Source organism: Numenius arquata, chromosome 8 (genome assembly GCF_964106895.1).
Source record: "Numenius arquata chromosome 8, bNumArq3.hap1.1, whole genome shotgun sequence".
NCBI classification, from domain to species: Eukaryota; Metazoa; Chordata; class Aves; order Charadriiformes; family Scolopacidae; genus Numenius; species Numenius arquata.
Genome location: NC_133583.1, coordinates 41140235 through 41154886, shown reverse-complemented (window position 1 = coordinate 41154886; position 14652 = coordinate 41140235). Strand labels below are relative to the sequence as shown.

The 14652-nt window shown below is 41.4% G+C and overlaps 1 protein-coding gene across 2 annotated transcripts in view; it reads left to right on the top strand.

Annotated features, from left to right (window-relative positions):
* Positions 1 to 6390: 6390 nt before the first annotated feature.
* Positions 6391 to 14652, top strand: part of AGL (amylo-alpha-1,6-glucosidase and 4-alpha-glucanotransferase) — a 36805-nt gene continuing 28543 nt past the window's right edge. The window contains exons 1-5 of one of the 2 annotated variants that reach the window (XM_074152186.1): positions 6391 to 6637; positions 7064 to 7213; positions 9716 to 9926; positions 10870 to 11036; positions 11496 to 11699. In XM_074152186.1, the coding sequence (XP_074008287.1) occupies positions 7132 to 7213; positions 9716 to 9926; positions 10870 to 11036; positions 11496 to 11699 (664 nt within the window). In that variant the 5' untranslated portion in view covers positions 6391 to 6637; positions 7064 to 7131. Of the gene's footprint in view, positions 6638 to 7063; positions 7214 to 9715; positions 9927 to 10869; positions 11037 to 11495; positions 11700 to 14652 lie in introns of those variants that run through there. The other variant, XM_074152187.1, reaches the window with a different exon arrangement.

Below are 14652 nucleotides of genomic sequence, written 5' to 3'. Positions count from 1 at the left end.
AATTCTGTCGGCACTGAAAGATTACAAAGCCAGTCCACAGACCTCAATATTAGCTTTCAGATAATCTCAGATTATGTGGGGCTAGTAATAGTTATTTCTTTGCTTAAAAATTAGATGCCAATTTTATAAAATAAATCTAATCAATTGTTTAACATTTGAGCTTAAAGAGCTGTCTAGATAAGATCTAAGGATTATTATTTAAATGGGCCAGGAAAATATCCATGGTATTCTAACTATAGTTTGATACAGTAGGAAGGAGCATCATAAAGAAAATGGAGTGTGCAAGAGATACTCTTTAAATATTTATTTTTGAGGATGAGATATGAAACTGAAAGAGCAGATCTGCTTTATAAAAGTAGATAAGATTACTGCAGTTCCTACAGAACCGATACTCTGAAGTCTTAAATCTCAGCATATCTCACTAGTGTTAAATGGAACAATTTACAGGAAGATAAAAGTGCTGGTGTGCTATGCTAGTGATTCAAAATACTGGTGTAATATGTTCTCCTTGTAAAACAAAAATCACCCCAGTACATGTGAATTTATTTTACACTTAACTAAGTTAAATGGTACAAGAAAACCATTCAGACACTTAGTTTAAAACTTTGTTTGCCAAGTCACCCCATTTGCGGAAGATTATTAATAACAAATTAATGTGATGTCATTAGCTAAAGCACAGTCAAACGTATTTTAAGCAATGATGTGAAAAGCTACATTTAACTGTAATAAATTTTATTTGGACTTCTTTAAAGGTAAATGCATTGAATTTTACAATTTTCTATCAAAAATTAATAGCAGTCTAACTTTATACAGAAGTTAAAGCAGAGAACATTGATTGTTTCAGGCCACACAGTAAAAGAATTGCCAAGCTGGGATCAAAAACAAACCAAAACTGTTTCTGCAATCCAAAAATTCATGATGACACCAGGGTCATCTTTGAAATGTCAAACCGACGCTGACAAGTAATTAGAGGAAAGGGCATTTGCGTGTTCGGTAAGAACAAACTGCATAGGCTACTGCCCTACCCTCTCCACCTCATTTGATTTCTTACTTATATAGACACTTTTATTCCAGCCTACTATTTATTCCCTGCCTATCAGGCTATTGCCATCTGTTTAGCTATTTAGAAGGGATTTATAAAAAAAAAATAGGCTACAGGTGATTACTTCAATGTTCCAACCAATATTTTCTCTCAATACTAGATTCTAATGTCCAAGGCCATATGTAAATTCCTGCTGAGCACATAATGTGTCCAAGAATAGCATTTGTTTTCAGCCACTGCACAGCAAAGATCTCACTCACACTCTAAACCAAAGCTTAATCAAATTGCAGAGATACAGTTCTAAAGAAAATTAGCTTTCTTTCAAAATCAGGTTTGCATTTCTGGATGAGATCTCCCCTTTAAAAGACAAAAGCTAGGCAGAAGATTTAACACCTCTGAGGCTTCCTATTGTTTGAACAATAGCACAATGTTAATTCTTGAATTTACAGGTCATGAGGCATTGAGAAAAACTGTGCTATCACTTTAAATTTTATGAAGTCTCATATCTCCGTCATACAGGCCAAAGGAGTCTGCTTTTAATTTTATAAGTTCTCTCTGCGCTAGTTGGCTTTTACTGTTGTTATTGGGAACTATTGTTCTGTTATTTAAAAAAAAAAAAAAAAGAGTACTGTCATGTAAGTACTCTAAGTTCCTACACTTTACAGTTATAAACTTTAAAATAGATATAAATAACATGACATGACTGTGATCTGACACCTAGTAAACAGGCGCCCCAAAATGTATTGAGGCCACTGCTAGGATAACTGCTTTGCAGCACTGTGTTGCAAAACAGAAGGTGGGAAGGGAGGGAGTACTAGGAAGGTATCCGTAAAAGGACTGAAGAATTCTGGTATTAATATATTTGAAAAAGCTGGGAATTTTTTTCCTGATAACGGCATTGATATGGTCTCCACTCTTATTTTGAAGCAACTATTGATCTTTTCCTGCTGTGGTGTATCATATCACACACAGAGAAACTGCAAACCGAAGATAAAATGACACTATGAAATCCACCATTTAGATGTCAGTGTAAGCAAACGCCATACATGATTGCTGCTGGCTGTGTCCTATACAGTATCTGCAATGCTAAATGGTAGCACTTGTGCATTGATGTTTCACTGGTGCAGTTCCCATATACAGAAAGCCTGCTCAATTTACATCTGCTAAATTAACACAGGCCCAAAGTCTGTAAGGGATGTGCCAGCATAAGAGGTGACGTTGATGGAGAAAGGATTAGAGCAGTCTGCTCTGCTTTCCTGATTAAACTTCATCAAGAGGCCTGCTATATTCATTCATTATCTTTGTAATAGTTTTTTCATACTGAATTTAAGGCCAATGAAATAATACTGTTCTAATTATTAAGTGATTTAATAGCATTTAGGGAACTTTTTTGCTGTGGATCAAGACCTTCATTTAGACTGTTGACATCTGTTTCAGCTACAGTCAAAAATGTTGGTCAAAATGACTGCTTCAGGATTTGGAATCAAGAGGCTGTATAATAGCTTGGTTTCCTAATGATTTTTGTCATGAGAAACTTAAAAATCCTTTTTCATAAACTTGGATACATTTAAAAACCTGTGTATATGCATAGTATAGTGGAGAAGTGGCACTGAAACCTAGTTACTAGAGTAGGGTGAGTTTCCCTATTAAGTGGGGAAAACAAAACAGCCACATTTTAAAACTTACTAGCAGTGGTGAAATTGCCTTCAGTAATACACTTTTGGCTTTTTCTTGCTTTTCACAAGGTATTCAGCATGCACTCCAGGGTAAATATTTATGCAAAGGACCTGGCTACATGGGCATTATTTGTTCTTCCTCCCTTAGAACTGTTCACTGTGTAAGCAGCTCATGAAATTTCTAAGTCCCGCCCCATTTGCAGTACAAGACAGGACAATAGCAAGCTTGGAGGAAGAGGCAGTTGCGCAAGGCTCTGTGGCAGACCAGCTGCAAAGACATTTCAAGATACTGAAGCCACAGCAAAGAGATGGTCTAGATCTCTTTCAATGACATTTCTGTTGGGTTTTTTTCTTGCAGCTCCTATATCTGTTGGAGCTTCTTGCATTTCCCATTCCTGTGTTATACCTTCTTTACTAGGACACATCCAATTCAGAAAAAGCAGCCAGCATACCGGTAGAACCAGGCTTCTGCTAGGTGCATGTCTGTTCTGTATACAAAGCATGCAGGCCAGCAAGCTGAGCAAGGAATAAGGTGCCAAGAAGGAAGGACAAGGAGGAAGGGAGAATCCTGCTGGGCCCCCAGGAAATATCCATGTGAAATAATCCAGATTGAAAGTATCACATTTGAATCACATTTGAGGAGGACCAGGTTCAGGACCACTTGACCAAACTGGACATTCATAAGTCCACGGGCCCTGATGGGATGCACTCACGAGTGCTGAGAGAGCTGGCAGATGTTATCGCTGGGCCACTCTCTATCATCTTTGAAAGGTCATGGAGAAGAGGAGAGGTGCCTGAAGACTGGAGGAAGGCCAACATCACTCCAGTCTTCAAAAAGGGCAAGAAGGAGGACCCGGGGAACTACAGACCAGTTAGTCTCACCTCCATCCCTGGGAAGGTAATGGAGAGACTCATTCTAGATGTCATCTCCAAACAAGTTGAAGAGCGGGGGGTTATTGGAAGTGGGCAACATGGGTTTACCAAGGGTAAATAATATTTGACCAATCTGATAGCTTTCTATGATGCTATAACTGGTTGGTTGGATGAGGGGAGGGCAGCAGATGTCATCTACCTTGACTTCAGCAAGGCTTTTGACACAGTCTCCCATAGCGTCCTCATTGGGAAACTAAGGAAGTGTGGGCCAGATGAGGGGACAGTGAGGTGGATTGAGAACTGGCTGTGTGACAGGACCCAAAGGGTAATGATTAATGGAGCAGGTTCAAGCTGGAGGCCTGTAACCAGTGGTGTCCCCCAGGGGTCAATACTTGGTCCAGTCCTGTTCAACATATTCATCAGCGACCTGGACGAGGGGACCGAGTGTATCCTCAGTAAGTTTGCTGATGATACCAAACTGGGAGGGGTGGCTGACACCCCGGAGGGCCGTGCTGCCATCCAGCGAGACCTGGACAGGCTGGAGAGCTGGGCAAGGAAGAACCTCATGAGGTTCAACAGGGAAAAGTGTAGGGTCCTGCACCTGGGGAAGAAGAATATTAGGCACCAATACAGGTTAGGTGTGGACCTGCTGGAGTCAAGTTCTGAAGAAAAAGATCTGGGGGTCCTAGTAGACAGCAAAATGACAATGAGCAAGCAGTGTGCTCTTGTGGCCAGGAAGGCCAATGGAATCCTGGGCTGCATAGGGAAGAATGTGGCTAGTAGGTTGAGGGAAGTCATTCTCCCCCTCTACTCTGCACTGGTGAGGCCACAACTGAAATACTGCATCCAGTTCTCGGCTCCCCAATTCAAGAGGGATAGGGAACTACTGGAAAGAGTCCAGCGAAGGGCAACGAGGATGATTCAAGGATTGGAGCATCTCTCTTATGAAGAAAGGCTGAGAGAGCTGGGACTCTTTAGCCTGGAGAAGGCTGAGGGGAGACCTTATCAATGCTTATAAGTATCTAAAGGGTGGGTTGAAGGAGGAGGGAGCCAGACTCTTTTCAGTGGTTGCCAGTGAGAGGACGAGGGGCAACGGGCACAAGCTGGAACATAGGAGGTTCCACTCAAATATGAGAAGAAACTTCTTTACGGTGAGGGTGACAGAGCACTGGAACAGGCTGCCCAGGGAGGTTGTGGAGTCCCCTTCTTTGGAGATTTTCAAGACCCGCCTGGATGCAGTCCTGAGTAACATGCTCTGACATGCTCTGGGCAATCCTGCTTCAGCAGGGGAGTTGGACTAGATGATCTTTATGGTCCCTTCTCTAAAAATTCAGTGAAATTCAGTGAAATCATATCTGAATGAGGTTTATTGAAATGAATGTTAGGGGAGCTGCACAAACACACAGGAGGACTTTTACTAGGAATTTTCCCCCAGTCTGTCTAGGGATCCTAATACCGTCAGGGGGCATAAAAGTTGACATATTCACTTACACCAAGACGAAAACCTTTCTCAACAATACCAAAAAGTGTGAACTGTAATGAGGAATTGATTTCTTAAAACGTTCAGAGGAAGGAACATGTAAAGGGGGAAAAGAAAAAAAATAGCTACCAAAAGCTAACAAACTCAGTTTGAAATGTGTGGAAGTGTTTCCATCCACATTAAGGCCTTTGGACTGCCCCTAAACGCATCGTAATTGGATTAACACATTGCAGTAAGACACAGTTATAAGGGTGTGCATGGGATGACTGGAACCAAATGGTTAAGTCTAAATTGTTTTGTAGACTCCTCCCAATTCCACAAAATATATCACCTTTGAAAAGGAAAAAAAAAAAAAAAAAACCCAAACCAGTGTAACATAATGACCGTAAATTGAGATGCACAATTTTTTTTTTTTTTTAACGTAGTTCTAGGCAATAAAAATAGACTGACCTTCCAAAGCTGCAAGGCTGACCTTTACAGTGGGGTGCAGTTAATGATTTCGCTGGTGAGAGACCTGGAGCAACTGTCCCAGGTATTCTGCAGTATCAAGCAACCGTGAGGGCTGCGGGGTGACAGTAGTTCAGGTGGGTGACACTGTTCTTCAACACAAGGGTGGTGGCTTGGGGGCTTTTTGTTGTTTGGGTTTTTTTTAACCACTTTACTCCTTAGTCAAAGACAGATCCTGGGAGTTTGTAGTCTTGTCCACATACTATATATAGCACGTAAACCCAAGCTGACACCATGTTTTTCCTACAGCGCAGCCTATCGGGAAGGAGCCGGCTGCCGGGCTCCCGGTGTGCGGCGGCAAGGCGGGAACGCCGGGGCAGCCCGGCGGAGCGGCGCTTCCATCCCGGTCGGGAGCGAGCGACTGGGCCCAAAGCCCCCAGCCGAGCTACTTCAGGCCGCCTTTACAGCCACATTTCCCTCAGCGGAACGTCCGTTAAATCACACGGAGCTCCAGTTCCAGGCGCCCGAGCCCCTTCGGCGGGCGGTCTCCCGCGCCGGTACGCACAAGCGGTGTGTGAGGGCGCTAGTGGGGGCTGCAGCTGTAAAGGCCAGGGCAGAACATCAGGTACCACCACCCGGCGCTCCCCAAAAGCCCTCGGGCAATCCGGGGCCCGGACTCGCGGAGACACCAGCCGGCTCAACGCCGTAGATCGCTGGAGACTTCAAAGCACACCTCTCCCCTCCGGGCTCGCTTCCCGGGGCGGGGCGCGGCGAATCCGGCAGGGGCGGGGAGAGGCGGGGCAGAGCCGGCCAAACCCGGCCCGGCCCGGCCCTGCGCTCTCGCGGGAGCTGCGGCGGCGCCGCCCGTCTCCGTGGGCGGCCGCGGCGGAACCAATAAAGTTTGTTTCAAAAAAAAGCGAGAAAAGGGGAGGAAAAAAAAAAAAAAAAAAAAGCAGTGCCGCCGAGTCTGTCGCGGCTGCTGCCGAGTGCGGCCGCCCGGGGCCGCCGCAGCAGGGGAGGGCGGACGGGCTGCTCCAGCCCCCGCCCCGGTTCCGCTCGGCCTCGGCAGCCGTCGCCCTCAGCGGGGAGCTGCGCCTCCGCCGCTCTGCGGGCCCGCTCGTGAGTATGGTGGGACGGCCGAGGCGAGCACCGCTTCCCACGGAGGCAGGGCGGTGATGAGGGGCCTGGCGGCGACTCCCGGCAGCACCGGGGCGAGCGGGGAGAGTGACAGGTGTCAGGCTCCCCCCCTCGGGGGCGGCTCGGGCCGGGGGCACCTCGGCGGCTCTGGCTGCGGGGTCGGGCCGCGCTGTGGGACGGGGAACTGTTGTGAGGTGCTGCCGGCGGCTGTCCCCGGCCAGGGGAGGGTTGGGTGGCTCCTGGCAGCTCCTTCGTGCCCTCCTCCCCGCCCCGCCTCGTCTTCTCGCTCCCCCGGGGCCGGGGAACATGTAAGCGAGACCGGCGGCGTGAGGCGTTCCCAAACGGCCGCCGTCTTCCCGGGGGTCGCCGCTGACTTGTGGGTTTTTGTCTGTGTTCCCTTCACGGCAGGGCTCGCTTCTTCCTCCCCGAAGTGAGTCTCCTGGGGCGGGAGGAGCGCCGGGCAGACGGCCGCAGCCATGCCGAGCGGTAAGGAGACGCGGCTGCTGCACCTCGGCGAGATGGAGAAGCTGGACAAGACCCTCTTCAGGCTGGAGCAAGGTAGGTCGGGGGCTGCGGGCTGCGGCCTCCTCAACCTCCTCCTCTTCCTCCTCGGCGGGTGAGAGGGAAATGGCCGAGAGCTCGTCACCTTCTTCGGGCAGCAGTAGAAAGAGAGCTATAGAAGGAGAAAAGCCTGAGGACTTTTTTCCTTGTTTTAATATGAAACAATTTCTGACATGCTTCCACTGCAGAACTCTATGGGATCCAGTTGCAGTTCAGTCTGACTCCTAAAACTCTTAAGTAATGAAGAGCAGATCGGCTAGGAGCCATCAATCTTCATGGGAATGCAGTGCAAATCATTTTTTAGATAGGCTCTGCAGGACAGGACCTCTCCTTTTATAACTTATACTTAAGTGACCCAAAAAAGTCCTTATAAGTAAAGCTCTAGTATTTATCTGCTATGTTATACAACACTCCATCTTTACTGTTACAATTTTGAAATATATCAGTAATACTAACATTTTGCAAGCCTGAGGTAACGTTTCAGGATATGGGATCTTTGGCTCTTCCTAAATCTTATCTTGCCTGTCAGATTTCTCATAGCCATGCCATGTTAGTACTCTAGTCACATACTTCTGAGAACTCTAGCAACTTGGCTTTATTTCTCTCTGGAAGTGTTCTTAAGTCTATTTGGAAAACAAAAACAAACACAACCAACCAAACAACAAAAAAACCCAAACCTACAAAACCAACCAAACCAAAAACCACCCTGCTAATTGGTCTTCGATTATGCTGGTCAGCAAATCCAGACTAAAACTAAGGCCACTGTCTTTAGGAACCATTTTAAATGAGCAACAATTTTTATTACTCGTGAACTTTTGTGGGTTTTATTACTTTATGTTACTGATTTAGGAACCTAATATCAAAGTGATTTAGTAGAGGAGCAAGATTTTGGTTCTTGAGAATAAGAATTCTCTTCAACTATATTGATTTCAAAATTTTCTGACAGCGTAACCTAAGAAAATGTCAGTAGTGGAGAAGTGCAGAGTTAACCCTAACCTCCATTTATTAACTCATCCTTCCAGTTCTTGCAAATTTTATTGCAAGGAGTCACACAGAAGTGTGTGGCTATCAAACACTCAAAGTGCCTCTGCTAGTAGCAGTCTCTGAGAGGGCATAGCTAATTTTGAGCACAGCATTCCTGATGTCGGTATAACTGTTACAGGAAATAAGATATCAATGGCATATATCACTGTGCTCTAATTTTAGTAATCCCTGTAATAAAATGTCAGGACAGTACTGAGGAGAGTGCACTTAAGCTTCCAGAAGTGATTTTTTTGTGTGTGTAAGGTTGTTGTTTTTTTCCAATCAATTAAGCTTTTTTTTACCTGACAAATATTCACATCCTAAAACCATTGTTTTACGTGGCAGTTTTGGTACAGTGGGGGTTATGTTTATAAGAGAAACTGCAAGCTTGGTGATACTTGCATTTTAATGTATTTAGACATTTAATTCTGATATTAGAGTCCCCATGACTCTACTTAATAAGCAAATGGATTTTTTTCAACTTAAGATACTGGGACTTGCAGTTGTTCTGGGTTGGTTTTTTTACACTTTTATAATTCACCTGTGTATTAATAACTTTCTCTTTACAAATACTTATGGTTTTTTTTTTTTACTCCAGTTTTGTAGACTGCTAGGGCTAGTAGGTGTGTTACTACAGTTAACTACATAACTGGCATGTAATTTAGTAAAAGTAATTGTGAAAGCACTTAAACCTGTTTCAGTCACTTGACAGGACCCTGTAATTAGTCATGCACATGATGGTGGCCCTCATACCTGCAAGTTGAGTATTGACTAAACTAAGTTTTTCATATCCAACTGAACAGGCTACACTATGGATTTAGGTCCTAATATTTTAACTTAATTTTGTTCTCGTTATCATGGATATCTTAAGCCTAAATAGTGCTCTTTCTGTGTGTATGTGTCCTGCAGCACGTGTACAAAACTCCCTTTGATTTGTTCAGCTCTCTGAAAGGTTAACATTTTGTACATTGTAGATTAAACACATGTATATGTCATTTTACAGTTAAAAGCCTTAGGAATTTAGCGTTATATGGTGAACTCTCAATGGAGAATGAAGGGATTTGAAATATTTTCTGTTTCAAAATGAGTTTCAGGGGTTTTTTTCAGATGTTTCTATGGGTCAACTTAATATATTGAGTTGGTAAACCTAAGTACTTAAATACTACATAAACCAAAATCTGAATAAAATTGTATGATGCTTTGCTGTATTTTGGTTTTAAGACTTTATGTAGCAAAGAGGAACAAATTGGAAAAGAGATAAATAGTGCCGTATAAGCAAACAAGAGGATTATATGTAAAGTATGCGAAGAAAGCATGGAGAGATGATGGTGTAGAAATAATACCATTCTACTGAAACTCTTGGCAGATATGTTGGTGCACTTTCTTCTTAACTTAATATCAAATTGTGATTTGCAGTTACAGAACAGAAATATCTAGTCCTCCTGATAAAGTGATTTTATGGTTTTTTTTCCTCAGGTTTTGAACTACAGTTCCGATTGGGCCCAACTCTCCAAGGCAAGCCCGTTACTGTGTACACAAATTATCCAGCTTCTGGAGAAGTATTTGATCGCCAAAAGTTCAGGACATTATCATGGCACAATCCCACAGGAAAAGAAGATGACTCTGACAAATACTGCAAGCTGGATCTCCAAATTTCAGGGTCATATCAGTACTATTTCAGTCTTGGGTAAGGGAAATTCTGTACTTACAGCCAAATGCAGTCTTGTTCCCTTAGTTCACAATTTAACCTGAAGAAATCACTGTTAAAAATAAAAACGTTTTTTTCCCATGCATCTTTCAAATTGCAACTGTGGGGCCTATCTGAATCTTGCTAATGAAAGACAGTAGCTGTGGTGGTTGTCTAATACTTTCTGATGCAAAGATATTCTGGAGGCTATACAGAGCAAAGTTGGTCAATTTTCTATGACTGTTGGAAAGGCAAGCCATTTTTACAAGTTTTTCAAAGTCATCAGCATTCTAAGTATCTGAGTTAATTTGCACTTTCTTCATTGACTTTGAAGGTTGCTTTTTTTTTTTTTTTCCTAGCACAGATGTTTTGGCATTCTTTACTTCACATTCTTCACTTCCTCCTTTGTTTGTACAGGACGAGTGCAGAGGAGAATGCCAGTATCTGTAATGACTGTAGTCTGGTATTCTGACTTTCTGGAAGATGGATGGTTAAATTCCCTCAGGCTTCAAGAACAGTGAGCTCAGGTCTCTTTCAAGGATGGTGCTCCAAATGGAGGTCTTTGTATAAAAGATGGGCAGTCATACTTTCTTTGTTTCTGTCAGTATCCTATAAGGAGGAACCAGTGCTCTTGTCTCAGAAAATAACAAAGGTATCTCACTTTTGCAGAAAGTTTAAAGCTCTCTATCCCAGTTGTATTCTTATAAGCAACTGGCAGAAGTCCAGTAGAGAGAAGATGCTGGAGAGATGAACATACCCTCAGTGTTTCCTATTTTCTTCAGGTGCCCTGTACTCCTGTTCCCCACATTCCCCACCCCACCCACCCCCAACCACTGTATGGAGCTACTGTGTTTTCGAAGTAGCTGTGCTTGTTGGATTCTCTTTTTGAAACTGACTGATACAATGAGTGTTTACTATACCAATGAAAATTAATTTTTCCTAGAAATGAAAAAAGTGGTGGAGGTTACATAGTTGTGGATCCTATTTTGCATGTTGGAGCCGATAATCATGTGTTACCTTTGGATTGTGTTACGCTCCAGACTTTCCTCGCTAAGTGTCTGGGACCCTTTCATGAATGGGAAGATAGGCTTAAAGTTGCAAAAGAAACAGGTAATGCCAATACACATACTATATTAAAGGATATATGTTTTTGTCTTATGATCAAAAACCAAAGTAACACTGAAGAGCTTCAGTGTAAACAGCTCATTTTTTCTTTATTTTGTAGACTAAATATTTTCCACTAGATTCAATTTAGTTAACAGATTAAACCAGTGAAATTATTAAAATATTTGCAGAGGTGCAAAAATTCAGGGATTACCTGATAGGGGAAAACATTTTTGTTTCATTGTTTTGATTTCAGATAGACTCGGAAGTTTGTAGAACTGACAGGATGATTTTTAAAGCTTGTGTTATGTCAGATTTCAAGGGGAAGATTCAGATTAATTTACACTGGTAATTCCAAACACTAGCTTTAAGTACATGTTATAACTGTAACTTACTATGCTTCTTTCAATTAACTTTGACTGAAATTTGTTTTTCTTAATAAATAAATGGCTTCTTATTACATAGGTTACAACATGATTCATTTTACACCACTGCAGAAGCTTGGACTGTCTAGATCGTGTTATTCACTGGCTGATCAGTTAGAAGTAAATCCTGAATTTTCAAGCCATAATAAAAAGTGCACTTGGAGTGATATAGGAGCTCTTGTGGAAAAATTGAAAAACGAATGGAATATGCTTTGCATCACCGATGTAGTCTACAATCATACTGGTATGGTTGTTGTGTGTGTTAATAACCAGCTTGATCCTATAATTACATTTCATTATTTCCCTTAACTTTTCCCCCTTGAACCCATCTTCTAGTAACTGTTTTAAGCAATTTAGTTGTGTCTTGTCTTTGAATCTCTTAAATCCAGGACAAGTCTTTACAATTATAGCTGATATGCCTCCATAACATGTAAAAGAGTTTAGTATTGTTACTGAAAGAGTGAATAGAGCCCTTATTACAGAAAAGTAACGAACTGTGCATGTGTCTGTATTTTTATAATATGCTTATTTTTATGATCTGCGATATGCAGATTCCATTCATTTCTGTGAGAGCTGCATTATGAATTATTTGGTGAACATAAACTGAGTACTTTATTGTTAAACGGGGAATTGTTCTTGTAGCTGCTTAAAAGTAACTGCTCTAATTTGGATCTAATGTGCAGACAGCAAACAGAATAGGGACCAGAGGGTTAAGCAGTGGAGGAAATGTTACAGCTCAGTCCGTGGGGAAAAAGCTGGGGAAAAAAAAAGATAGTTTTGTGTTTGGGGTGGGTTCTTTTTAAGCATAGATACACCAATACATTGGAGGCTTTACTTAATTGCTTTTTGTAGCTAAAGTTGTCTGTTGTGCACCAAGGGACAGTGGGTTTTCTTCAGTATGATCTGATGAAATTTAAATTATAGTACTTGAACATTTTTAAGTTTGCTGATTGTTTGGATAAGTTTACTTTGATTATGTTTATAATGCAGTTTTCATCTTAAGCTGTAATCCTAAAGATCACAATAATTAGCATTCTCATAGCAGAGAGTACAACAGATGGTTATGCATGTTGATGTTACAGTCCTTTGAGGCTTAAAGAAACACTCACAGGTGTCTGTGAATTTCAAGCTTTACTTGCTTCAGGTCTTTGGTGTTGATTTCTGCCAAACATTCCTATCCAGGCAGTCTGCAACACAGTGGGGGCCCTGTTGTTTGCCCTATCTGTTTGTTGAAAAGTTACTAAGTATAGTTATTGGCTCCCTGTCTGAGGGAATTAGGCTTTTAAACATTCTCCCAATTTGGGATTAAAAAATTTCTTGCACTTAACCAACTAGAAGTCCAGTTTCTCTCTCGCACACTTGAGATCCTGTCATCTTTTTATTGTGTGTATTTGCATGCCACCAAGGAGAATGTTTTTATGGACAGAAATATCTAAACCTAAATTATTTATTAGACTCCAAATTATATTTGAGAAGAGTTTTTATTTGAGTGTTATGTTATTACTTGGCTACATTTGTAGAAGGACTTTTCCAGGTTACATTCAGAGTTCAAAGTAATCTTCACTGGGATGGATGACTAAACATTTATACTGTGGTGAAAGAATGCTTAGAAGTGTCTTCTAACAGGATAGAAATATTCAAATGACCATGGTCCTGACTTACATCATTAAGCAAGGTGTATCTGATGGCTTTGTTTCCATTTTCAAACTTTTAAACTCAAATTTTTTTTCCCCCTCTTTGTTGTTTATCATCAAAACCTCTTGATTTACAACTGACTTCAAACTTTGATAAATGCCAAATTTAGCATAAGCAGAAAGATAGATTGATAAACGTCTGAGTAAGCAATAATGTTGTACGTGACTGTGGAGGTAAAACATTTTGGGGCTTTTGAAATAAGAAAATAGGCAAATGGTTTTGGGGATTCTTTTTGTCTGGATCTTGATGATATGGAAATTTAACTTTACCTTGTTTTGGTATTTAAATGAACAGTAATTGCTAATAGTTAAATTAGTTCATTCTTGCACAGCACAGTAGGGTGATTTAATTGTGAAACGTTTCATGGAATATAGACGACAAAACGCATAGTCAGTTATTCTGAGCAGATTATGGACACTTGCACATCATAATTAATTCTGCAGAATATCTTCATTAAAAGCTTAAGTTGTCTCACAGTAAATCCCCTAATGCTGGTAATTCTAACAGCTCATGACCCTTCAGTTTACGATGGTTGTATCTGTTGGTAGTTTCTGCTTTCTACCCGAGACCACTGTACAAAAATGGCAATGGTTCCTCTCTGTTCCTGTTGTAAAGTCAGAGAGCTGACTTTCAATATTAAGTGGTTAAGCTGAGGTGTTTGGTTTTTACACGGGAATGGGAACAGGCTGCTTGCACAGTAGAGAATGGTGAGAATCAGTTTTTGGTGTTAATGTCTCTGTCAGTCTCTAATGAAAGCCAGCATTTATAGCCTGACTTTAAAAGTAAAGTTAGATGCATGTGCTAATGTTAAATATAGATGCACCTTTGACATGTTAGCAGGACTATCATAGATAAACTTGCAAACCCTGTCTGGTAACTAGGAAGAAGTGCCCTCTTTGGCCTGCCATTTCCTTCACGGTGTTCAAACACCATCAAATAAGAAATATTGTGTTCAATGGCGTTTACTGCTCACCAGAGATAGAAAAAGGAGAGTAGTTTTTTTCTTTTCCAAGCTTTCAGTGGCTGTAATAAAGCATAAAAATAAAATAAACTGAAATAAATTGTATTTTCTTTGTCTTTCAGAAAAGGCCATATTGTCTATTTGCAATTTAGCACTTCAGTAAATCCTGCTTCTAAGCACTTGACTAATCACATCAAACACCACCTTTTCTCAGCTATATAATATACAGTATCCATACCAGATTGAGTGGAAGGCCTGTTGACTTTTTTCTTTTGGCACGATTAGAACCTTAGATTTAAATTATATATTGTCTCTTTAGAATTAATTGTATGTACTCATTAAAGTCCTTTACAGTAAATCATGGGTTTTGATAGATGAATCAAGTAAGCTAATTTGGCTTATTTGAGGCTTCTTTTTTTCTTTTTCTTTTTTTTTTTTTTTTCAGAAGTAGTATATGTGTTTAAAAAAAAAAGGAGGAGGGGGAATCTGATTGGCTTTGGTTAGAACAGCCTTTAACAGTCTGAGTTGTTTACTGCTTTAT